At 34.8% G+C, this 27,278-nt stretch overlaps 1 protein-coding gene across 2 annotated transcripts in view; it reads left to right on the forward strand.

Moving 5' to 3' along the window:
* The window catches only part of CSMD1 (CUB and Sushi multiple domains 1), a 1,108,435-nt gene that overhangs the window by 1,016,672 nt on the left and 64,485 nt on the right, over nucleotides 1–27,278 (forward strand). For both annotated transcript variants that reach the window (XM_033053649.1, XM_033053650.1), the window contains exons 49-52: nucleotides 2,557–2,745; nucleotides 11,424–11,609; nucleotides 22,107–22,301; nucleotides 25,333–25,506. In XM_033053649.1, coding sequence (XP_032909540.1) covers nucleotides 2,557–2,745; nucleotides 11,424–11,609; nucleotides 22,107–22,301; nucleotides 25,333–25,506 — 744 coding nt within the window. The remainder of the gene's footprint in view (nucleotides 1–2,556; nucleotides 2,746–11,423; nucleotides 11,610–22,106; nucleotides 22,302–25,332; nucleotides 25,507–27,278) is intronic.

Here is a 27,278-nt window from a genome sequence, read left to right on the forward strand (position 1 = left end):
CAAAATAAGCAAAAATCATGACTGATAGATTTCCCCTTCGCTCCCGAGGAAATTTTCAGTATTTGGGCATCATTCTGTGTAGTTCAGCAGTCTGAATGTCCCATATTTCATGCCACTTTAAAGCTTCTCTCTCTGGATGGTCATATATATTTATTGTTGTAATTAGGCACAACTAAAACATGGCAATAAGAACCCTGGCAATCAGAACACGAAGTTTAACCTCTTCTGCTAAAATCTTATTATGCATGAAAAACCTATTATTTTATGTCTATCCAAGAATTTACTGTTAGAATAACAATGTTAGCAGTTTAATAAAATAATTAATAATCTAGATTAAATGGTTATACAAGGAGATAGACAAAAGGAGACATGAAAGATACTATACAGAAAAACAGTATGGGTCAAATTGTTATACGTGTTACAGGACTACAGACAAATATTTTATGTCTAAAATTACAGTACTGATGTAATAAATTTGGAGGGTTTTTTTGAATTGCATATTTTATTTATGACTCACCAGCTTTTCTTAAGATCTAGGATATTTAAAATTAAATAGCACTTAAGATGTTACTGGAGCTGATTTTAGAAGTCTTGACCTGCTTGTTTTACAATAGCAATCTTATTTATTCTTGAATATTTTGGAAGGAAAATTAAAACCCTATTTATTGTGTTTCTTTAAATAGCTCCTTTTTTAAAGAGTAATTTGATAATTAATGTAATTTAGTCTGGCAAGTGAGTGTCACCATTCTTACAAAGGATGCAAAACATGGCCCCAAACAATTCTTTTACTGGACCATCTTGGCTTATTTATTTTCATTCTGGATATAATTTTTTCCTTTATGATTTCATGGGTGTTTTTTTTAAACAATCCCCAAGTTAAAGAACATACAGAAATACCATTTTGAGAAGAAATATTGTTGCTTTATTGAGAACTATATCATATAATTCCAACAGATTACAGTATTTTTCAGCATCTTTAAGGGTGGACTTAGCTTTGCTGCTTATGTTAGGTGTTATTACTTATAAATATTGACTTTTACATAATGCATCTAAATCTAGATATTTAAAGGGAGCATTTCAGTTAGGAATATAATCAATTTTATGATCCCTGTCAATGAACAAAAGCATTCTTCTTTAAGTGGTGATTGATACCATAGGTGCACAGTGCAGTGACAAAATATATATTAAAGATAAAAATTGAAAAATATAGCTAGATATTGAAAGCTTTTTACCAAAATTTGTAATTATGCACTTGTGAAAAAAAAACCACACACTACTTCTACTGGATAATTGTCTACAGAAGTTAAAATTAATATCACAGTATACCTAAGACATATTTCAGTATGATGGAGGGAGTATTCCAACAGTAGTTGCAGTCTCAGTCTCACTGGTATTGACATTTAGATCTCAGCGGAGCTCAACAGGGACTTCCCTGTGAAGAATGTTCATAGGTTTATTTCAGTGGTGGATGTTCAGTCAGTTTTATTTTCAGAAAGACATGGTCCTGCCATGTTGCTTCTGAAAAGATAATCTCAGTAAGCTTGACATGGTGCCTATCTGCTTCAAATATGCAGTGATTGTACATCAGTAGGGAGTCTAGGTAAATTTTTAATATTACTTTTATCCATTGATAAATGTTTGTAATCTACAAAGAGACTTGCAATTACAATTCTGTATGTAGTGTGTCAAATTATACTGTACTTCTGCTTGATCTGCTATTTCAGGTATCCATATTCCAACCTTATTTTAAAAATTGTCTTACTCACTTTTTGACATCACTTCTTTTACTTACTCAGCACATACCAAAAAAATTCCACCTATATGTCACAGTTCCTTGAGGACCTTGCTGGTCATGAAAACTGCTGCAAAAAATATTAGTAGAGTAGTGATTAATGTTTTAGCAAGATTTACTTTCATTTTTTGAACAGGTGCATTCTTTCTTACTTCATATGTAGTGTAAATTCAACATTTAAGAAGTTGTGGTCCATTAAGTTGCATTATTTTCATAAAAATTAATATAGTTGCCAATATCTTTGAGAGAATATGTACAAAAAATTAGCTGCATTTTAACCTGGGAAAAAACATTCATCTGAAGAAACAGTGTATTGTTATTTATCTTATAAATTTTTAAAATATTTGATAAAATGTTTAAACTTTGGCTTACATGTCAAAGTGCATTGAAATTTTTATTAAGCTGTCTATAATTGGTTTTGTATATTATGTAGCTCAAAGAATAATTTTGTATTTACAAAGTTATCAGATTTGAAGTAGAATGTTTACTGTGAGTGAACTTACTGAACATTCTATATGCTTCATGATTTTAACTTCCTTATGTGCAATAGTATAAGCTGGTTTTGATTGTAAATCTTGTTTTTGAACTTCATGATGTTTCTTTTTAAGCAGTTTGAATCTTCACTGAGGATTCCAAAAATACTAAAAAGGTTTCAGTATTGATTTTAGTGGCATTCAAAGTTTATATATGTCATAAATAACCTTAATTTTGTGCATTAAGTGCATTTGATTTGTTTTTAACAGTGTCCATTTTTTGGTTTTTAGCTCCTTATTGCAGTTTAAACCCTACTTTGAGGAACGGTGGAATTATAAACAAAACAGGTGGTCCGGCTGGAAGCAAAGTTCACTATTATTGCAAACCTGGCTATAGAATGATTGGTCACAATAATGCGACGTGCAGGCGCTACCAAAATGGCATGTACCAGTGGGATTCTCCTCTGCCAATCTGCCATGGTAAGATAATGCTTTCTTCCCGAGTAGGCTTCTGTAATTTCATTGTAAGGCTATTTCACAAAACAAAGATGCAGCATTTCAAAACTGTTGTATGCCAAGAGACACTGACATCATGGCCTGATCCAAACACATTCTGACTTGTGTATTTCATGTGTGCAGAGTTGAAGTATTAAGAGCTATTCATGCAGTCAAATACAGACCAGATGATAAAAATGTTTTCAGTACTTTTTTCTTTAGTAATGTACGTACTTACAAACAGACCACAGGTCATGATATTTTATAACAGAACATTTTATAAAATTCAGTAATTATAAGGGATTACTTTATTATTTTAGAAAACAACTTTAAAACCAGTGCTTTGAAGACATAATTTTTAACATATTTTCTGGGTTTTTTTGTTTTTGGGGGGGTTTTTTGGGTTTTTTTTGGTTGGGTTTTTTGTTTTGGTTTGGTTTTTTGGTTTTGTTGGGTTTTTCTATTTGTTTGTTTGTTTGTTTGTTTGGTTTGTTTTGTTTGGTTGTTTTTATAACTATCCTGAATCTGAACCATGGTCTACTTTAGCTTGTTACTCCCATTAATAGTTTAAGAACATGATTGATCAAAACTTGCATTTACTTGTTCTTAACTTTGTAAGACATTAACGTACATTTGTTTTTACCTTCTTCAAGAAAATATTTTGCTTGATGTTCCATCTCAGTGATGGTTCAGATATTTCTAAAAAGACCATAAAACTTCTGTTTTGTATATATGGAAGTTATATTTTGGGAATTACAAATCAAAAAAAAAAGTCATTTGAGATTTAGCATGATGCTTACTCTTCTGTTGAGGGTGTGATATTTGCAAGAAAAGTAAAAAGTAGCAGAAATTTGTCTACAGTTGAAGAACTTCAAGGAATAGGTAGCTAACTTTTATACAGAGTAATTTGGTAGCTAAATATTTCTTCTGGATGAGCATTTTCCTGCTGAGAAGGGCCATATGGTTATACCCAACTAGTCCAGGGAGAAACTCAGACTGTCAGTGTGCCATAAGCAGGACCTATGTATCTGTGCTTCCAGAATACAGGATGTCTTCTAACCTCATATGCCATCATGTTATATGGTATAATGCCACATATATGCCATATAGGATTTGATACAACATGTGATTCTGTTTGATCTTCCTGAAGGTCACTGAATCATGGGAGAATCTGTGTATGATCTGGATGTGAGGTAAATTTAGGGAAAAATGCTGCTATTGGACTTAATTGAACTGCATTTTAGGTGCTGTTTCTGGTGCTGGCATCAAAGCTGTAAAATCAGACACTTTGCACTGAAGAACCTAGAATAATGAAAAGGCCTACAACTTGGGATCAACAAAGTGGAGGACAGAATTCTGTTCCAGATTAAAACAAAATTATAACATCTGTACATGGGATGAAGTTTTGATTCATTTGCTTAAACATAGAAGTCTCATTTCATTTTCAGTGTCCTGAGGTGTTTTACTTCACTTCCACCCACTAGTAGAGAAAGATGCAAACTCCTATGTTATAGGGACTAGGCTTGCAGGATGTATTGTAAGCTTAAGAATCCCACGTAGCTGTAGACAATGGGAAAGAAAACAAGCCCCATCTGCCTAAACTGTTGCATTTATCTGGTCAATACTGTCACTGAAACTTTGGGAGCTATTTTGCTGGCTAGATGGCAGGTGTCTTTTTTTCGAAAGGTACTGAAATTTTGGCATCTTAATCTGGACCTCAGTTATGTTAATTATGTGAGGACAGAGCCAGTATTCTGTGAGTACTTGTTAGTCTGGGGGAGTTGGGGTCATAAATTTAAGGAGGCCCTATATTTTACTTTTCACCAGGATTTAAGATCATGTGATTCAGAAATTCTATACAAATGTATCCCTTAGCTTTCTATTGCTTATCTATCCAGCCAATATTATCCTTCTAGTGCTACTTCCACTATTGTTCAGTCTAACAGCAGAGTTCTGTATAATGAAAATATGACCCAGCACTTAAAAATTCTTAAATAGTTTATTTTTTTCATAGTTTCTTTTTTTTTTTTTAACAGTCTAATGTTAAGAGTTTTCTTTCATATTTTTCGTTTTTACATTTTATTTTCACAATTTTCTGTTCATGATGGCACAGAAAATATTTCAAATTTGCCATTCTAATCTTGAAAATTATGTCCAAACATAATGAAGTGTGTGACTGGAGAAAAAAGTTCTTTAACAATTTAAGGAAAAAAGTCCCGCCTTTTAAGAACAAAACTGAATAATTCACAGAAAAGAGGAGGGAAAATGTGAAGATGTGTTCAGGACTTGATATAACATCCCAGGACCTGGTAGTAGGTAGCCAGGAATAAAAGAGCCTCAGAAAGCAATAGATTCTAAACAGAATTTGAGGACTCAAGAAAATCATAAAATACTTCAGACACTGTATCTGCCTTTATTTTATCATTATGTGAAAGGAGGAGCTTTGAAATTTTAGCAATCTAACGTTGGCTAATAGCTTTTTTCTTGAATTTTAAACTGTATTTATTATTTCATCAATATATGTGGTTGTGGGTATATAGATTTTGGTAAACAATGTGAGAAAATAATATTTGCAAGACAGGTTGCTTAATCTTTACTGTAAATTTCTTATAAATGTAAGATACCTCATTTTAATATATAACTTTACAACTCTGGCACAATTATTCCAAATTGTATGACTGAATGATATTTTTTTATCTTTTTCAAAAAACTCTGAAATGGAGAGCTTATTTAAAAATTTATTTAGTACCTGTTATCAATATGCATTGTCTTTGATAATTAATTAAAATTACACATTTGGTCCAGATCACGGATTTCATTATAGGATCTTTCTAAATCAAAAAACCTTTGATTAGTTCAGAAATTTCTGTAGAACCAATCCTGCAGGGTTACATTTGTAATTAAGAACTTGAATGTGTCAGAATTAATTTTTGAAATCAAGTTTGATCATATTATCAAAAAAGGTAGTTATTTTTTGTGTTATCTATTACAAAAACATCTAATTTGAATATGAAAACATCTAATATGATTTAATCTGACAGGGTCAGAAGATACTTTTCAATTCCAGTCTTCTCAAATGCAAATGTATGTAATAATGTCCTGAATGCTGTATAAAGAACTTGACTCCTATCTAGGAAATTAGAACTTACTGTTATTGTTTTTATTTCATTTGTAAAGTGAAGAGAGACACATGAGTCATGCTACATTCAAAAGTGGTATGGAGAGAAAATAACAATTCTTATATAATAACAGCAAGTATCTGCTGAGAGGAAATAGTAAGGCCTCAGTAATGATACTGGTAACGACATTTGTTAGTCACTGATTAGCTCATGTAGAGATTGCCACGCTGGGGAAGAGTAGGAAGAGAAGGCTGAGACAGGGATGAAGAAATGATAAGAGAAAATATAAGGAAAGCTTGATAAGAGGAGCAGGTAGAATGAAAAACTGAAAGCGAGTTCTGAGGGTCAACATGGTTCAGCAGTGCTGGGTTGCTGGAGTCTGGAGGCTGAGACATGGTACCAGAGAGAGTACAACAGAGTGGCCATGTTCCTCTGGCAGTCATGAGCAAATGCCCCTCTTTATCCCACATTCTTCCTATACAGGGCTCAGCTTTTGACCTGGTTCTTCCTGATTTCTCCCACTCATTCTAAAGAGTGCTAAAAATAATTTAAAAGAACCTTGAGAAACCCTTGGCTGCCCTTCACCATTTGAGTTACTTCCTAGCAGGTTTATAAAAGAAAACTGGAGTCATCTACTTTAAGGGAGTTCTCATCTGAATTGTAAGAACTTGGAAAGGCTCAATATCTATGACAGAATCATGATGCAAGTATAGCTGATGCCAATAGTTCCTGCTTAAAATGCTGATTCCAGATACTGTCATTGTGCTTACCTCTGCTTGAAGTACAGATGTACATTGTGGAGCTAGAGATCTTTGTTCTTTTGCTGTGCTGAACAAAGATTATTCCAGGATCATGACTGTGTTCCATGTCTCCCCTGGGAGAGTGGACTTGAAAATACTCATTTACTTTGCACAAGACCCATAACTCTGAGGCCACCAAACTACTTCCTCATAAAATTAGGTGTTCTGTGGTTTTGGGCATGGAATTAAGCTTGGCCATTTTACCTTTTTGGTAAATGTTACTATGCAAAAATGTCCCTCTTAGCATACAGTGAGGTAAGTAGCAAACTAAAAAAGACCAAATTCCAGATATCTCGTATAAACCAATGACCATATTTCAGAACATAAAAAAATAAGTGTATTACTCTAGACTAAAAAAATCCCAGAAATTCATGGAGAAACCTGATGTCAATCTTTTAATAAACTAAAAGTAGTTCCAAAATGAATGAAATAATTAATCTGTGTTCTTTCTAGATAGAGGAATTACAGCTAACCTTATTTTAACAGGATTCTAAGTTAAGTTTTTTTAATTTCTTTTATTCTATAAATAAATAATTTTATTTATTGTTATTTTTCATTATTTTCTCAGAGGGACTAGTGAAATACTGGAATAGATTGCATGTGGAAATTGTGAAATTTTCGTCATTGAGGTCTTTCAAATTAGATGAAGATTGGTCAAGTTTAATTTTGACTTGCAATAGGAGAATAGACTAGATGTCCACTCATAACAGTTTGGTTTTTTTAATATCCCCGACCCTGTTTACACTTTCCTTTTTATTTCTGTCAGTATCCAAATCTGAGAATTGTTAATACTCTCTGATGTTTCCAAATGGATAGCATACACATAAGCCACTGAGCATGTTTTTGTTTTGAATCCTGCTTTCAGGGACTTCTCTGTTTCTAACTTCAATTTTTGGGTATTTAAATGCTTTTTCCAGCACTATATTCAATGCCAGAAACAGATCACTGAATGATGAATGCTTACAGATTAACTTTAGGGATTTTCCAGAATATGAAAATAAACCAATGTCTGACTGTAATGCACTCCCCAGCTTCATTTCTATATGCAATGAATCTGCATACTTTGATGATAAATAATATATAAGTATCTTACTGGAATACAGGTGTATAGATACTTTAAAGAATTGCCATAAACTTAAAATTTACCAGTTTTAATAAGAAATAAATGCAAGTGGAACTTGAAAGAACAACTAAAACTACATCTCAGTTTCTGAGATGTAAAGGTAAAACGCTTTTCCCCTTGCACTGGAAGAAGTGTATTTTTGTGCTGTGCAAGATAACAGATACAATTAAGGCTGAATTATATTTTCAACACTCTGAATGCACATCTCCCAGCTGGAACCTGTCAGTCTCATCTAATCATTGACCTAAGAAACAATTCCTCAGGTCAGAAGACTTTCTCAAGCCATTGTTTAACATTCATGAAGCTGAGAGCTTCAAAATACTTGGTTGTGGCATAGTAGCGTCATTGTTTCCACTGTCCAATGAAAATATGCCATTTTAGTCAGTTTGGGTTAGCTTACTTTAATGTCAAAGTACCTGCTATTTAGTGAAACTCTCCTTGCTGATATGCTTTGTTTTAACACTGCTGCTCTAAAAGCCTTTCACAGCCTCAATAAATCTGTAGCAACAGGAATATTGTGTTCCAATCCCAGGCTCTGGGAGACAAGCATACAAAAAATAAACAGATAAGACTCTAACTGGAACAGTGCCAGAATGCCCTAACTGCATTTATGATAAGTAGCTGAAACAGCAGTGAGAAAAGCCTGACAATTTTAGCAGTACAAGATTTAGAAACAACTAAGGAAGGAAGGGACACAGTAAGGCCTGAGGTACATGGTGAGGATGAGAGTGCTGAAGTGTGACAGGTAAGCATAGATTTTGAGATGCTTCAGCATATTGGACATTGCATCAGGCCTGACATAACTGAGAGGACCACCTGTGTGTGAGCAGGCATTATACATCTTTTATTCCTTAAAATAACTTGCACATAAGAGCTACTCAGTCTTGAACTTTTCAGCGTGTCTCTAGAAAGGTTATAGCTAAAGGTGAAGAACAAATGCTGACAGAATTATTAGCTTCTGCCATGAACTAACAGACCTGGATTGGTTTGTTGGGGTTTTTTTGTTTGGTTGTATGTACAGATGGGCACATACATGGGATGGGTGGATAGACTCATAGTTTTCAGTTTTGAATTTATACAATTAAATGTGTGCACATTTAACACAGAGATTACTGTTTTTATATGAGAAAGGAGACCTGAAAACGTTGGCAAGAAGTTAATCTTAACCAAAAGCATTCAGACACATTGTCACAAGTCAGAAGAGAACAGTAAGGCATGTTAGGATAAGTGGAGGCATAGTGCAAGACATTGGAAACACTGAAATTTTTCACAGTAACCATGACTTGAAATGCATTGGCATTTTTATGATGTACTAATGTAGAATGTGTGTTTAAATTTCCATCAATTCAGCATGCAGACAAACTTTTTGCAAGTATTGCTTGCCTGACACAAGATCAGAGTTGGCTCTAGTTGTAGGAACAGGATTCAGCTGATCTTTAGAGAATATAGAGCATTTAATCAGATACACCTCTGCTGACTGTGTTGAGTACACCAGAAAACTTCCACTCTGCTGTGGTCACCTTGTGGTGAATGACTTCTAATATAAAGACCTGCTTCCAGAAGCTGCAGAACTTTTATCCTTCCGCTTCTCCACTTTCTCTAACACAATCAGAGCAGTTGAAAGTTGACTTCCAGAATCCTTTCCTTGTCACTTCTCTCTACCTTTTCTGTCCCAGTACTATTGGTTCCACTGGCAGGGGGCTCGGCCCCTGTCTACTGATGGAAAAATACTCAGTTTTGATAAGCAAAGAACAATTGTGTTAGGATTCAAAAAGTGCCAAGAAGTTGTGTTACAAAGGAGGCAGCTTATTTTGGAACGTTCCTATAGTTCTACTTCTGTTAGCAATACAAAAAAAATCCAGAAAAGCAGAAATGAACTAATCATTCATCATTTAATAATGATTATATCCCCTCATTGTAATCATATTTAAAGTGTTGTATTTAATTTAAATTCATCATATGTGACAACTTGGAAACACTTAAAAAATTTGAGACTTGTGTTTATGGTACTTTAATGATGTTCTGATGGTGTTCTGAAATGAATTGTTTACATTGAATTAGGTAAATAGTGATTAAAACTAGATTATTTTTTTCAACAAATACTTATCTTCACCCTGAAACAGATTTCAGACAAACACTATGATTTCTTCTTTTGAAATTGATTCATTTTTATTTTAAAATGTCAAAATATTGAATTTGTTCTTACCATTGACTGCATGTAAGAAAAAAATACTTTCATTTGTAAAACTTCACTTTTTTTTGGTAAATATTTTAAAAGGAAAGCTTTAAAGCTGATTTTTATTCAGTGTATTTACTGCAGAGCAGTAAACTGGATACCGAACTCAAAGCAGCTTGTGATTCTATACACACATACACACATTGGTTTATATGAACTCATGAATTAGATTAATTGTAATAATTTGATAGGTAGTCTGCTCCAAGTTGCCATTTTGCTGAAAGTAACATCCTTTCAGAGAAGATAACATGGCTTTCCTTTCAGAAGGGCTGTGGGGCAAACATAAAATTTTTACCAGCTTTAGTAACTTATTAAAGGACCTAGAGTTAATATCTGTACATAAATAACTAGTTTAAAATAAACATTGTGTTAAAAGAAATTTTAAAAAATATATATTGTTAAAAGCAAGGGACCTAAGAAGTCAGATGACAGAATACAATCTTAACTTGGACAGCTTTCCTAAGAGTGATTGAAATAGACATTTTTATAATTATACTCTGCCCGGAAATTGTGTATTATGAGATACTGTTAAAGGAACTCTGGCTAAGTAAATTAATATATAAGCCTAAAAAACACCCTAGATGTTACTCAAACTTCAGTAAGTTGACAGAAAATTAAACTTTGTGATCTTGAAAGAAAACTGTTCATTTGGAGTTAAATTCAGGAGAAAAAATAAAGTGAAAAAATAAAGTGAAAAAATTCAGTAATTTTCTTTATGAGGTAGAAAATTGATAAGCCTAGATACACATAATATTTAAAATTCTGAAATAAATTAGTCAAATATGTAAATAAGGTTTAAAATATCAGAATAATGTCCTTAAGTGGAACACTTCCCTGTCTATTCATATATTTGGTTGCTTTTCTTATCAGATAAACAATGTTAAATTGAATTCTTTAACAACTTAGTTCTAAATACATAGAACAAACAAACCTGAAATATATGAACAAACTATGATGAAGTAGTGCAGAATTGAAAGAAAACCTGAGAGAATGGAGCAGACTATGAGAAAGCATTTAAGAGTTTTTCAGTTCGTTGCTTCTTGGACCAAATCTCTTTGGACACTTCTCATTTTTTTCTTTCGCAAATAAACTATTGCCCTTAGCCTGTGTTGAAAATTCTCTCTCTGCAGTGATTGTATTGAATAAAATAATTATTTACAAAATATTTGTCTATATTAGATACATTTCTAAGTTTTTTATCAATGGTTTAAATACTGTTACATTTATCAGAATGTTGAAGATCATGGAAAATTAATTTTGATTATTATATTTTGGATATGTCAAAATTACTAATCTATATTTCTTATTTCAGTGGTGGAGCAATATTTTAAAGATATATATGATAAAATTCCAATTCTTTATCTTTTTCTTTCCTTTCTTTTCAGCTGTATCTTGTGGCATTCCTGAGTCCCCTGGGAATGGTTCAGTTATAGGGAATGAATTCACTTTGGGCAGTAGATTGATATATGAATGCAATGAGGGCTTCAAGCTAGAATCTAGTCAACAAGCAACAGCAGTGTGTCAAGAAGATGGATTATGGAGCAACAAAGGCAGGCCGCCTGTTTGCAAATGTAAGTGGGCATGTGTTTCTCAAGAATATATCATCAGAACTTTCTCAGGAAATTCCTCACTGCTGATGTTTAGGTTTTACATATACATATGCCCTGAAGTGGTCATTCAGGAATGCATGATGATTTAGCTTGTAGTAAAGTAGAAGAGGCCTATAATTTTTTTAATTTAAAAAATCTTTGTTTTATCTTCCTCAAAACATCTGAATTTAAATTGTTTGATAGTTAAATTTCCTATAAATTTTCTTATTATGAATAATATGCCCTTCACCATGGTGAGTTACAATCTCCAATTATAATTTCTTTCTTTAATATAAATTCTAAAGTAACAAAAGCAGAAATTATTTCTCAAAATATTAGTGTAGATTGTTAAGCTGGATAAGAGTCCTTAAGTCTTCATTTCTGCTTCCTGTAAGGAACAAGCCACTGTAGTGCAGACTTGTCTACTACATAGCATAGCCTCTCATTTACATTGGGCAGCCACTGCTTCTCTTTGTCCTTCTTCAAAGCAATAATCAACTAAGCCTGACTTCAACATGAGTTGAAATATTGATTAGAACATGATCTCAAAGTTAATAATTACTATAACAATATGTGTAAAAATTTTGAGAGTTAATTTTGAATCTTGATCTAATCAACAGCATACATGTATGCCTTACAGATTCTGAATTTGATGAGCACTCTAAATTTTCAAACAAGTAAAATTCAACTCAATTTTAAAGAAATAGTAAAATGAGGCAAATACAAGAATTGTGAAGTTATACATGATTGTGAAAGGGTTTTTATTTATTTGAATCAGTTAATAGCAAACAATTGTTAGAAAATATTTTTGAAAGTTATTTTATGAGACTTTCTAGGTATCCTTGACAGATGCTAATTTACCCTAATCTTGAACACTCTTTCGCTTTTTTCCTGATATTTATGTAGTTCTGAAGCTGTTTTTCTGTAGTGTAAAGGCCTTGTTTCATTTTGTATCCACGTGGGCAAATAGAAGTTACTTTATGCTTGTTTTATTCTTCTTAATGTGTTTGAAAACTGTTATTTTTTCAGTGTAGTGGGTTATCCTTGGTGAACAACCACACCTCACCCAGCTGTTCACTCCCTTTCCCTTTTCAACCAGATGGGAAAAAATAGGATGAAAAATTTCATGAGTCAAGATAGGACAGAGAGAGGATTCAACTTGGAAAAAGTTAATTTAATATATTGCCAATTAAAATAAGGTCAAACAAGCTTCAGGAAATAAAGATTAAAAACCATCAGAACAGCACTTTCCTCCCTCTATTCCCAGGGTCACTTTCATTCTATTGGCTTTTTTCCTACTCCAGCAAATGCTACGGCATAAGGAATGGGAGTTGTGGTCAGCTTATTAAAGCTGCTTCTCCTTGCTCCATACACTTTTCCTCTGCTCCAGCATGTGTCTTCTTCATGAGCTATTGAACTTCAAGATAAACTTGCTTTAGTGTGGCTCCTCCATCAGCTGCAGATTCTTTAAGAAATTATATCCACCTGCTCCAGGATGGCTGCGGTATGGATATCTGCTCTGGCATGGTCCTCTCCATTGGGCTGCAGCAAAACACCAGCTCTGGTGTCTGGAACACCTCCCTCTGATATGACCTTAGTGTTCCCTCTGCTGTTCCTCGCTCTTTTCATTCCTGCCCTCCCTGCCTGTGCAGTTTTGCCCTTTGCTAAGCACAGTTTCTCAGAGCTGCTGGGATCATGGTTGCAGAGCTCAGCTGTGCTCTGCAGGGTCCTTTGGAACTGACTGTGCCCAGCAACCTCTCCTCACTAAGGCCGCCCCTGAGCTGCTCACCAACACCTTGATTCCTGAGGCCAGTGCACTCAGTCATCTTTTCTGTAGAGATATCTTACTGTGATTCATTCTCACTCTTCCTTCCTACTTTTAGCACCAGTGACTCTCATTATTGTCCTCTGGACAATCTCCAATTGATCTTCACCTTTCTTGAGGGGCAGTACCTAAAACTGTACACAGCAATTCCACAGAGTACATAAAGAGGATTATTCAAAACCAGCTGTGATCACAGAGACATGATCTGAATTCAGAGCGGTGTACAGAGCGAAGGCAGTGCTCCAGTGAATTGAAGTGAGCTTCATTCTCAGAAAAAATTGGCAATGTACAAAGCACAAAACTTGAATGATTAATCAGCAAAAAATGCAAAAATGTCAATAGTTGGGTTTTTTTATTATTATCTTTTGAGAGAAGAGGCCAGATAAATTATCTGAGGATAAGATATACTAAATTAATAACACTGTATCTGCAGTGGAAAACAAAATGCAAAAAAAACCCAACATCCTCAATGATTACCCTTTAAAACAAAGTTCAATTATTAACATTTAGCACAACTTTCAATATTAAAAATTTGTTTTAGTGCTTGTAATGAACTAATAAAATAAATAACATTTTCTTCTCTTCCCCGTCTTTTCTGTTTCTAAAAAAATATTGTTTGAAAAAAATCCAATTACTTCTAAATCTAGGCATGATAAATTAAAGTGCTATTGGTGTACATGACAATTTAAAATCAATAATTTCAGAATGGATTGCTATTCAGAAGCAAGCAAGCTTTACCCAAGATTTCTTACTTACAAAGTGCAGAAAAACTTAGACAATCTGTGTAACAGCCTGTTTTTCCGTATTGCTGCTGTAAGGATAGATATATTTAGTCCCTAGCAACAGAAACATCTCTAACTTGATGGGGAGCAAACACTGCACAGAAAGGTAAATTGTAAATAAATAAGTCAATTTTTATTCCCATGTCTATTAAAATGAAGTTTGAAATCAGGGCAGTTTGTTTTGAAAAGCACCTCTGATAATATCAAGCCTGAGGCAGATGTTTGAAATGTCTTTCTTTTCATTAAAAGTATTTACATCAAATTTGAAGCACGAAAAATATGATTCGTGATGGTCATAGAGCAAGACACAGATCACGGATATTAGGCTATTGAATTTAATTACAGAAAATACAAAACCACAGATATCTACTAAGAAAGCTTAACTGAATGGCAAATATCTTGCTTCAGTTATTCTGCACAGAGTTACCTAGAACATGAAGGAGAGAGACTTATCTATTGCTCTTCCATAGAATCATAGAATAGTTTGGGTTGGGAGGAACATTAAAGATTATCTAATTCTATCCCCCTGTCATGGACAGGAATATCTTCCACTAAACCAGGTTGCTTACGGCCTCGTCTAACCTGGCTTTGAACTCTTCCAGGAATGGAACATTCTCAGCTTCTCTGGTAAACCTGTTCCAGTGCCTCACCACCACCATAGCGAAGAAATTCTAATCTAAACTCACTCTCTTTAAATTTGTAACCATTACTCCTTTTCCTATCACTACATGCTCTTGTGAAAAGTCTCTCTCTAGCTCTCTTGTAACCCCTTTTAGACACTGAAAGGCTGTTCTAAGGTCTCCCAGCTGCCTACTTTTCTCCAGGATGACTGATACCAACTCACTCAGCCTGTCATCATCAGAGGTGCTCCAGCCCATTGATCATCTTTTTGGCCATCTCTGGCTTCACTCCTATAGCTTCACATCCTTCTTTTGTTGGGGGCCCTAGATCTGGACACAGTATTCTGGGTGGGGTCTTGTAAGAGCAGCATAGAGAGGTAAAATCACCTCTCTTGAACTGTTGGTCACACTTCTTTCAATGCAGCCCAGAATACATTTGGCCCTCTGGATTGCAAGTGCACTCTGCTGGCTCATGTCAAGCTTCTTGCCAACCAACACCCAAAGTCCTTGTCCTCAGGGCTGCTCTCAGTTTATTCTGTGCCCAGCCTGTACTTGTGTTTCAGATTACCCTGACCTTGCGCTTGGCCTGGTTGAACTCCACAAGGTTCACCTTTATCCATTTATTTGTCTACTTGTCAAATCTGTGTCTCTCTGGCTTTTGCTCTTACTGCTTTCCTTTTCATAGAAGTATGTGGAGGCATAACTTAGAATATTGAATTTATGGTCCATTCTTCTAACATTTTAATTAGCTAAGATAGTCCACGTAACTTTATTGCTCATTTTCACTATTCCTTTAATATATTTATTCAAGGATTTAAATCAAAGATTTAATTCAAAGGTGTATACTAACATCAAATATTTTAAGGAACAACTAATGGCATTTTTCCATATTCTTCATATTGCAGATTTTGCTGTAGGGTTTTTTTGGGATTTTTTAAGGTGTAGCAGGCAGAGTTTTAACAGTTTTGGTTCCGTTCATTTTTTTCTGTAGAAATAAATTGAAAAATAATAATAAATTTTAAAAGTTTATAAATTAGCCTTTCTCATAATTTTCAATATGTTTGGAAAATATCTAGTTATAGAACTAAGAATTATAAATAGTTCTGGAATAAAACACTAGTTATAGTATAAATGCAAAATGAAATTTGCTAAGATAAACAGGCAAAGATTCATGATCAACTCATCATAGATACTGTGCTGGTGTTTTTTATTTACTAAGACATTCAGAACATCATGCCCATTTTCTTTAACAAATCAGTAAGTATTTTTTGAAGTATTTTGTCAACATTTGGTATGTAACATGGAGTACTTATTCAGTGAACTGCAGTAAAACAGCTCATAAGTTTAGCAATATTTAATTAGTTCGGATGCACTAGACTGATAGCAGATTGGCTTGATATAGCTGACTGAATGGACAGACTGATGCTGAATACCACATAATCCTTTTGTTTATCTGTTTTGAGATTTTGAAGCCTTTCTTGTTTAATTATATTGACCAACATGAACAGCTTATATTTTGTTTCCTTTCTCTCAGCATACTGAGACTATCAAGTTGCTCAAGTGATCCTATTTTGTTCTTAGGTCTTTTTTCATAGATTCTGTGATATATAAGATTACTTGATTTTCTACTGTCTTATAATTTTACTAATACTTGTGAATTTAAATCACACCATTATCTCAGATATAATGCATTACTTCACCTTAATGTTGCTCTTATTTTTAAGCTAATAGTGAATTTATTAAAAAAGATTATATTTGACATAATAATATATGGCATTAATATTTATAATATTAATAAATATTATTTATTAATAATTTAATAAATTATTAATATAATAATATTTGGCATTAAGTTTGCCAAATAGCAAGTTCAAAATGCCCTTCCCATTTTTTTTGATTGTTAACTACCAGCTAAAGGATGACAATAAAGTATCTTGTACTCCTTGAAAATAATAATAGCAAGTATGCTAAATAGCAAGTTCCTGTAATTGAGATATTTTTCCATCATGAACATTGTATTTTTTTTCTTTGACAACTATAGTTACATTCAGAGTCACAATATTCAAGATACTCTTAAAAAGCAACCTTCAGATGTTTTTCAGCACTTCCCAGAATAAGCTTTTGCATGAAGATTTTTAACTTTCAATATTTAGAGCAGTAAAGGAGTAAGATTTTTACTAAAGTGAGACTGGTAGGCCTGTCATTTCCAGGGTCCTCCTTCTTACCTTTCTTGAAAACTGGGACAATGTTCTTCAGCTGCCAGTCAGCTGGGACCTCTCCAGATTCCCAAGACTGCTCAAAAATCATCAAGAGAGGTTTAGCGGTGACACCACCAAGCTCTTTGAGGATTTTTGGATTAATCCTATCAGTCCCCATAAATCTGTAGGGATCCAGCTGGAACAGCAGATTATACACAATTTCAGGGTTGACTGGAACTTAATCATTCTCGTAGTCATGATCCTCCGGTTCAGGGTTAGACCCCCTTGCCATCATCTGTGTTGAGGACAGAGGGAAAGAATGCATTAAGCACTTCTGCCTTGTCCATGTCCCTGTTTGTGAGGTGACCATCCTCATCCTGTAATCGGCTGATGTTATTTCTACATTGACTTTTACCATTAATATATTTGGAAGAACTCTTTTTATTGTCCACTGTATTTTTGGCCAGTTTCAACTCCAGTTGAGCTTTGACTGAATGAATTTTCTCTCTACAGTGGCAAGCAGCATGTCTATATTCTTCCATCACACCTTATCTTGCTTCCACAGGGCATATACTTTCCTTTTTTACCTTATTTCCAAGAGAAGATTCCTGGTTAACCAAGCCAGATTTTTGTCTCACCTGCTTGACTTCCAACATTCCTGTGCCCTTAGGGAGGCAATGTTTAATGAGTAACCAACACTGATGGACCCCAACACCTGCAAATATATTTTCCATGTGAATTTTAGTTAGTAGTTCCCTGAAAAGTTTGAAGTTTGCTGTCCTCATTCCAGAGTTGAGGTTTTCCTGGCATTTTCCTCTTGTCAACAGAAATTTTTAACTCAGCAACTTTATGGTTACTGCAGCCAAGGTGGGCACCAATCTCCGCTTTGCTTACAAGATCCTCCCTATTGACAAGCAATAGACCAAGTGTCTTAGTTTTCAGGACAGCTGTTTACTAAGAAAGGCAGAAGCTTCTCTTTTAAATGGAGAATGTAAACCCCTTCTCTCTAAATTATTAGAATTTTGAAATCAAGGGGCTTTCAGGCAAAGATATGGGAATTAGGAATAACAGTTCTTTACTAAGAAAATTAAAACAGAAATACAGTACTACAAAGCACAAACTCCAAACACTGGCAAAGTCAGAATACAACCTGACACCCTGTCAGTCAGGGTTTTGGTAGTAGTCTGGTGTAGTAGTTTGGTGGCTGCAGTCCCCTCGCAATGACAGATGTGGTTTAGTTGAAACTGTGATTTTATAGAGGGGTGCAGTTTCCCTCCGAAGGTCTAGTGATGATGTGAAGAAGTCTGGTTTTCTTCTGGAGACTAGATGGAAAAAAGGCTGTTTCAGTCTCTCAAAATGTCAGTTTTTATTTTGGTTAGAAAGGCTTGGCTCTTCCCCCTGGCTGGAGCATCTCTCAAAGGGATGAAGTAATTTTATAATTCAATCAGTGGAACTCAGTGGACCATTAGCAGAAGATAACTCCCTGGAGGAAGGATGAGGAGTGCGAAGATAAAGAACAATGCTCCACCTGGTTTCAATGGATGACCCATTAGCAGAGTATCTCCCACAGAGATAAGGATCACTGCCCCACCTGGTCTCATCAGGTGGTGATTGAATAGATATTTTTGATCACATCCTGTATTGTAACCCAAGACACCAAGGAGGGGATCTTTCTGACCCAGCTCCCTTAGGACCTGTTCCATAAAGTTGTCATACAGGACTTTTAGGAATCTTCTAGGGTGTGTTGCAGCAGCTGTGTGGTTCTCCCAGGTAATTTCTGGCAAGTTGAAGTCCCCCATAAGAACAAGAGTAATTGACTTGGAAACATCCCTTAGTTGCTCAAAGAATAATTCGTTTGCATCATCTTCATTGCTGTAGGTCTATAGTAGGCTCCTGCAATGAAATTCACATGATTTTTTTGTCCCTTGATTCTTATCCAGAAACTCTCAGCTATGCCACCACCGAGAACTCCATGTATTCTACCCCTTCTATTACATCCATGACACCCCCTCACCACCAGTTGCCTTTTCTGCCCTGCCTATTCCTCTTAAAGAGCCTGTAACCATCCAAGAGGGTAGTCCAGTCAGGAGACTCATCCCACCAGGTTTAATTTATGCCAGTGATATCAGACTGGGACTGGGCAAAGCTTCGAGTTCATTTTGTTTTGCTTATGCTGTGTGCATGTGTAGAAACACTTTAAGTGTGATACTTTGTAGTCAGCACCTTGTGAAGCAGATTGAGGGATTAATGCTTTTTTCCTCAAGTTTTGACACAGCATGCCATTGTTCATTGCTGCCAAGTCTGATATTTTCTCTTTTCTCCTTCCAAACTATTTTAAAACTCTGTCAATAAGCCCCACTAACTCCTGTGCTAGAGCTCTTTTTCCCCTCTGAGAAAGATGCATCTTATCCGGTGTCAGTAGACCCAGTGTTAAGTAGATCATCCCATGGTCAACAAATCCCAAATTTTTCCACTTACACCAGCCTCAAAGCCATGTGTTGACCTCACAGTTCTGCCTATTTGGGCTTTATAACAACTCTTTTTTATGGTAATTATACGTTATTATGAATTCCCTGTTTTAGAGTCTGTTCAGAATTATCAATATGTGGAGATTGCCATGTCATTAAAATAGATAATCATTATTTCAATTTTTAATTATGTTTTCTGACCTGTATTTTATGTAAATCAATATTATTAATAAATTTTTTTGTATAAAAATGCCTGGAGAAGTAAGAGAATATCTTCACATCTGCAAAGTTGATATAATCCCTTACAGAGTTTCATCTATGTATATGAAAATTGAAATAGTGCCCAGACCATAATTTCCAAGATACTGAACATAACAGGCAAGTTGATGAGCTAATTCTCAAACCATTTGCAAAAAATCAAACATCTGTTAATAGTCACTTGTTGTTTCTTGAAGGATGAGGAATTTAATAAATCAAAACCAGTCCCTGTAAAATTAATTTTTTTCAAGCAGCAGGTTTAGTTGATTACATCAACACAGCCTAGAAGTATATGCTGTATTGAAGAACATCCTGAATTAGAAATTGTACATTTATGCATTAGAATCTGGTAGTTATTTGTAAAGTGTGCTTGCAAATTTAAGTGAATCTATCGATAAAGAATGAATAAATTGCATACTGACCTCAGTATGTAGAGGTAACATCTATGCAGTTTATTTATATTTATATTCTGAAATTGCTGGGCCTATCTTGAGATGTCCTATGGTTAAGACTAACATTTTTGCTATTGGACTAAATAAGAAGCTTGCTTTCATACTTGAAAGAACTAATAAAACTATTGCTTGGAAGAAGCATGTTACAGTTGATAGGCATTAAGTTCCTATTTAGAATATGTTTTTTATATGATTTTTCACTACAAGGTATTACGTAGAGTGCTTCAATATGCATATTTTATTGAACAAGTACAGAGAAATGTTTCATAGTCAATAGTTCATAATCTTTCCATAGCTATGAAACTCAGTTTAGTATCAATACCAAAAAAAATTATATTAGAAAGTAGGAAGTCCTCTATTAACCTGGAATATCATTCCTCAGTTGTCAAAATATTATTTTAAAGGCCAAAGTAAAGACCTATTAAGTTTCAAAGTTTCAAAAAACAAAATCTAAGTAAATATTCTACAATTTCAGCTCAATGTAACATTATAATCTATCATTTGGAAGTTCTGCAAATTATTTCTCCTTTATAAAAACTTACACATCTTCATACATATACTGTCTTCAGTTCCGATTTTCCTGGATGCCAAAATTTGCCATGGGTAAGAAAACTATTGGAAAATGTAGATGTATAATTATAACATAAGCATCTAAATTTTTATAGAAATTTTGATTCTTTCATTTTCTCTTTAGTTCAGTTATTGCCTAAACTAGTCTCTTCCATCACATACTCATACTTGTGATAAAACCTCTTTATACCTGTCAGTGTGAAGTTTACAGAACATGTAATTATTTATTTATGTATTTATTTTGACAGCTTCTCAGTCTTTTTCCTGGTGGAATTGTATGAATTTATTGTAGCATAAATGAGAACCAAACTCTTCTTTTTATGTCATTATCTGGGATTTTTACACAGTTCCTCCTAATGCTTTTGTCTTCTTCTGAGCAACACATAAAGAAACTAAATTTCTGCTACTTCTTGTTGATTAGTTGATTTTCCTTGGAAAGTATAGCTTTTCTCAATTGTTTCTGGGGCAGTAGTTTCTTCTAAAATATTCACCTAGTGCATCCCACTTAGTGACATAAACAGTTAGTAATTCACACAGACTTTTTCTATAGCATGGAAGTTATGAATAACATGGGAAAATATATATATAACTATTTTAAATAGTCATAAATATTTTCATAATGCTAGTCTAGAGTCATAGGTACATTAAGATAGAATTCATATCAATATCGTAAATACTGTAAGTGTTCTGTGGATTTAAATTGCTGAGCATGAAATTGAAACTGAAAAAAGAACGTAAACTGTATGTCTTATCTATTGTCAGTAACTGTATTCGCTTACAAAATATGAAATACTAAAACCAGCAAAACTGAAATAACTCTAAAAATATTCTTAAATATCATCATTTTTTAACATCTTATAAAATGGAATTAAATAATTTTCCTGTATACCCACAGTATATGGTTTTATAGTAATTATCATTTCAATGTGTGCTAACAGCTTTTATGGCAACCTGTTTTAAAAACTTCAAGCTTTGCAAACATTACATAGCCATGATTTGTTTTGCTTTCTACATCTGCCATAGACTATGATGTGTTTTGTCTCTGAAATCTTTGAAAAGATCTCATTAATGAGGATAACTGTATGTCATTGTTCCACTCAATCCACTAAATGAAAATATACTACAAACTCCAGTTCAATTTGTAATACTCCCTGTGTGAGAATTATTTTTCTTAGAGCTTGTATTTCCAAAATAATTATGGTATTCTAAGTCTTAGATTGTGAAACATCTGTCAGTAAGGCAAGGCATGTACCTATAAAGACATTTAGGGGCAGAATGCTAATATGTACACATTCTTTCTTCACAGCTGTAACCTGCCCCAGCATAGAGACTCTTCTGTCAGAACATGTTGTCTGGAGGCTGATTTCTGGGTCACTGAATGAGTATGGAGCTCAAGTCATGCTCAGCTGCAGTCCTGGATATTATTTATTGGGTCGAAGACTCATACAGTGCAGGACTAATGGAACCTGGAGTATAGGCAATGAAAGGCCAACTTGTAAGGGTAAGGAACATACTTGTTTACAGAATATCCTATGATTCTTAATACATGCATGTTATTTTATAAATAAAGGCTTTAATAAACTATTTTGCTCTCACATTCCAATAAGTAAGAAAGTGTGAAATTTTTATTAACTTGAAATTAGTCCATTCCAGTTCCTTAGGTGTTAAGTACAATATGTTTCATACAAGAACCGATGAAGTAGCATCAAGAAATCAATCTATTTATTCTACTAGGTGATGCATAAGTATGTAGAAAATACTACGAGAAAATGTTATTGCTTTAGAAGATTCCAGATTAGGGTTAGATTAGAAGATGATATTGCTTTGACCTCTTGAGTGAAGCATTAAAACTGTACTATTGGAGAAACATTCATATGAGCTTTTATAGTGTCTTCATACAAAACTTCCATAAATTACAGTAATTTCGCAATTACACGCCGCACCATTTTGACTACAGTTTTGGTCCGTACCCGGAAGTGCGACCTGTACTCCAGAGCAGCTAATATATGAACAATGTTCTAAAAGTTGACAACACGGAAGTGAGAGCCCGCGGCAGCCTCAAGCCAAGCTGGAGCCCGGCCGGCCCCGGGAGAGGCAGGAAAGCCTGGCAGAGGCGGGGCCAGCGGCTTGGAGGGCGGGTGGCAGAGCCCGAGCCAGCAGCACGGGGGAGCCCAGCAGAACTGGGTCTAGCAGTGTGGGGGAGCCTGGCGGCACAGGGGCCAGCAGTGCCGGCCAGGGCGAGCAAATGCGGCAGCAGCAGTGCAGACGGGACGAGGGGACGAGCAAGCCCGGCAGCAGCGGCAGCACCACCCGGCCGGCCCCGAACGGCCCCGCTGAGCCGTGGCGCTGAGCTGGGCCACCCGGCCCCGTCGGCAACCATGAGCGGGCCGAGCATGCCTGGCCCCACCCCGAGCCAGTAAACCCCGCTATGCCGTGATTCTGTTACTAATTGGCAAATTTGTGAAAGTTGCACACAGATCCTTGCTATGAACGAAAGTGTGGCTTATAATCCGTACGGCTTGTAATTGTGAAATTACTGTACATCAATCCTGACTTTGGATGTTTTAAGTTTTTGAAAACCTTGTCAGTCTCAGTGGAATCATACAGATTTCAAGGGTTACAGTGCCAGTCTTAATAAATTTCTCTGAAACCTTCATTTTTATTTTTACAATATGCTATTTTTTTAATTCTGTTAACCGCAATAGTGTCCCTTTCTTTTTGTATACACAGACTAAAAATGTAGTTTTGATATGCTGCCTAATGTGCAGCTACTGTTGTATATGCTGCTGTTCAACTGCTAACAAGTCCTTGAAAAGATAGGTCTTTCCCACCCTCTACAATTACAGAAGTTTTATGTGAGTAGAAAATGGAATGATCCACATCAGATGCAGTTAACCAAAAGAAAAGTATTAGATAGAGAAACACAGGAAGTTACTGATTGAAGAGATATTAATTAATTTATAAGAAAGGTACATTATTTTGCCCTCTGTTGAAGATAGATTAAGATTTAATTACAGCAAACTTTATCCCACAAGAGATATTCAGTAATATTTCCATTGGACATGGATCATTAAGATCCAGAAACACATTGCAGCATATTTTTGTGGAGTCTAAAGTTTACTTTCTCTGTGTCACTCACATGCTATGGATAAATTTGTATAAATATATAAATATATAAATAAATATATAAGGAGTTTATATTACATTTCTCAATGTCTAATTGTCCATAGTATCTCTAAAGGAATTGCAAATCTTCAAATTACAGGTCATTCTGGATTAAGAGAAATCTAATTAGCAAGATTTTTTTTAAAAATATGTTGCACAGAAGCCTAAAAATCATGATATAGCTCATTATTCATGTAGTTTATGTATTCTTAACTAAACTCTGAAATTAAAGCCAATGAAGTATTTGTAATATGTTTAGAACTGTTCATTCCATTGAGTTAAAGTCTTCAAAAAGAGTTTATTTTTTTTAAACATAAATGTAATTGTTATTCAGCATTAAAATTAGAAATTATAATGCTAGACTAATCCACAAATTACATTAATGTGACTTGATCATAGTCAAAATGAGTCTTACTCATCTCTTGGCACATTATGTACCTAAGAAACTATGATCATGCATTTTCTGATTGTGACTGAGTTAGTTAACTGCATGGTAGCTGATACTTGATTTTATCCAAATTCTACACAACTCCATGTTGTTTTCTATAGTGAACATTTAAAAATATATAAGAGTGGGACCTTGGGATTTCAAATAGGAAGTTTAGTTGTGATCCAGATCTTATTGAAAGTAAACATATGATTTATACTAATATATAAATACAATTGAAGCTCTTGAAGACATTGGTCTGTATCTTAAATTGTAATATTATTGGTATACTCTTCTAGAAGCAAAATGACAGAATGCTTTTAATTAAATTAGAATTTGATACATTCTTGAAAGGCAATTTTTCATGTTGTGTGCAATAGCTGTGGGTTGCAGCTGATGCTGGAGAAAGTTTCTGTGATAATTGGTCAAATCCAGATTTTGGCAAAATCAGATGATTTTCTGTTTTAGCGAGCAGACTATCATAAATGCTATATGCTTATAAAGAGGAGTGGGTAATAAGAAAAAAGACAGTTCATAACAATTCAGAATACTAAATTTTAAAAATATTTATAATACCTTTAAACTGGCACAACACTTAAAATAGCCAGGGAAAGTGTATTTGAGGGGTAGCCAGGGATATGTACATGTATCTGGAATATAACCACAACCTTCTCAAGAATTAATGTAATTCCCTTGTTTCAAAACTAGAAATATGGATTGGCTACTGTAAAGATATGCAGGTATCCCAAAGAATCTTTAGATTTAGAACATATGTTGCCAAATCAGGCATAATTTTAAGCCCTTCCTATGGATTTCAACTTTTATATTTATTCCTATTGTGTTTACTTTTTAGAAAACACAGTAGACTTCCAGTCAAAAAAATTATGGAAAGCTTTACTGTATTTCAAAATGTTCTGTTTATTTTTCTTTTATTTCCTAGTTATCTCCTGTGGCGGTCTTCCATCTCCACCAAATGGAAATAAGATTGGAACCTTAACAGTCTATGGAGCTACTGCAATATTCACTTGTAACACAGGATACACGTTAGTTGGTTCTCATGTGAGAGAATGCTTGGCAAATGGTCTCTGGAGTGGTACTGAAACCCAGTGCCTAGGTAAAACCCCCAGATTTCTGTCTTTGTTTTTGTTTGGTTTTGTCTTATGCAGTACAAAGAACTGGAATTCAGTTCTTGTCAAGTGACATTTTTGAATAAATGAAAAATAAGGTACCTTAAATATGAAAATATTTTATACTGAATATGATTTTCCCCTATTCTACTAGGATATATCTTTTCATTAGAAATTAAATTGCCTTTCATGTTGTAATGCTTTTCAAACCAGTATGATTTTAAGTGACTCAAATAATTGCCCATATTTTCATTGTGGTGCAGGGTGTGTGATGAAACTAAGCTTCAAGATAATTTTCAATTAGAACTATTCCTGATGCATTCCAACTACAATTGAGTGTTCAATGTATTGAACATTCTGTGAGAGGAAGCAGACAAGAGGCAATCAAAAGTGAATCAAAACCAAGACTCTTTAAAACCCAGAGATTTATTTAGTTTGGACATTAATTCTTACCCCAACTCTTGCTCTCTTCTGATCCCCTCATATTGGTTCACACTCCTAATACGGACATAAGAAAAGGGTTCTCTTTTTTAGTAACATTTGAGGCTTAGCAATGGGTTTATTCTTGGTTGTGAACAGGATATTTATTTCTGGAATCTGTGACTTCCTATATCTGCCCTAATTTTGCAGGTTTTCTTGCCTTATAGTTGAATGTACTTGGTTGTTCTCAGGAAAGAAGGAATTCTGTTTTCCTCTTCAGAGCTCAACCTTACATAAAAAGCATCTTTCTTCTGTGCAGCCTCACTGTATCATTTTAGCAGAACACATAGTGTTCCATGCTTATCTTTATATTCAGGTATACACGCAAATGTCGAAGCACCTCTCCTGGGTGGTGGGGGAGTTTAATGGTGGATCTGTTAGAACACTATGGATCATGTGCAGTACCCTGGTGGAAGGCCTCAGAAATGAGTCTGGAGGCTGTGGCCTCCCTATGCTGGACCTAGACAGAGCTGAGTTTTAGCACAGCTGCTGAGTTGGCTTTACTTGTGGATATATCTTCTCTCCAGGCTTGTTCACTTCTCAGAGCCGAGATAATTGGGCAATAGAACCCCCTTTATTTTATTTCAAGCTCCGATCAGGTGGCTTAACTTTATCTCCAGATTTCCAGGAATTTGCAGAGGCTTATTTGGTGTAGGGGGGAGGTTTGGTGACCACACCAATGAGTAATCACAGTGTTTATACAGCTTGCCATAGTGGGCAAAGTACTACAGCGATCTTAGCAATGTTTGAGCCACTAACATCTCAATTACTCACAGATACTAGGCTGCAGCAGAAAGAGAAATAAAGACAGAATATTATCAGAAGAAAAAATAGCACAGAACCATGTAATTCAGATCAGAATTAATATTTTAGAACCTTTCATTAGGTAGTCCTGGTTGACTCCTGCATTTTGCAAAGGAATGTTTGTAGTTCAATTTTTTGAATGTAGTTTTATAGTATGTCATCTCTTAGGACATGGAGTGGTCAAAAGTACAGTAATTTCATGATTATAAGGTGCACTGAGTATAAGCCGCACTTCCGGGTGCCGGGAACTTTTCGTTCTTTGTCCATACATAAGCCGCACCTGATTATAAGCCGCACGTTACAATACAGAGTGTGATAAAAGGTATCTATTCTATCACCATCGGTTGAGGGTGGGGGCAGTGATCCTTACCTCAACAGCAGATATTCTGCTAATGGGCCATCCATTGAAACCAGGTGGAGCATTGTTCTTTATCTTTTCACAACCCATCCTTCCTCCAGTGAGTCATTTTCCGAT

The sequence above is a fragment of the Catharus ustulatus genome, chromosome 3 (genome assembly GCF_009819885.2).
Source record: "Catharus ustulatus isolate bCatUst1 chromosome 3, bCatUst1.pri.v2, whole genome shotgun sequence".
Lineage (NCBI taxonomy): Eukaryota > Metazoa > Chordata > Aves > Passeriformes > Turdidae > Catharus > Catharus ustulatus.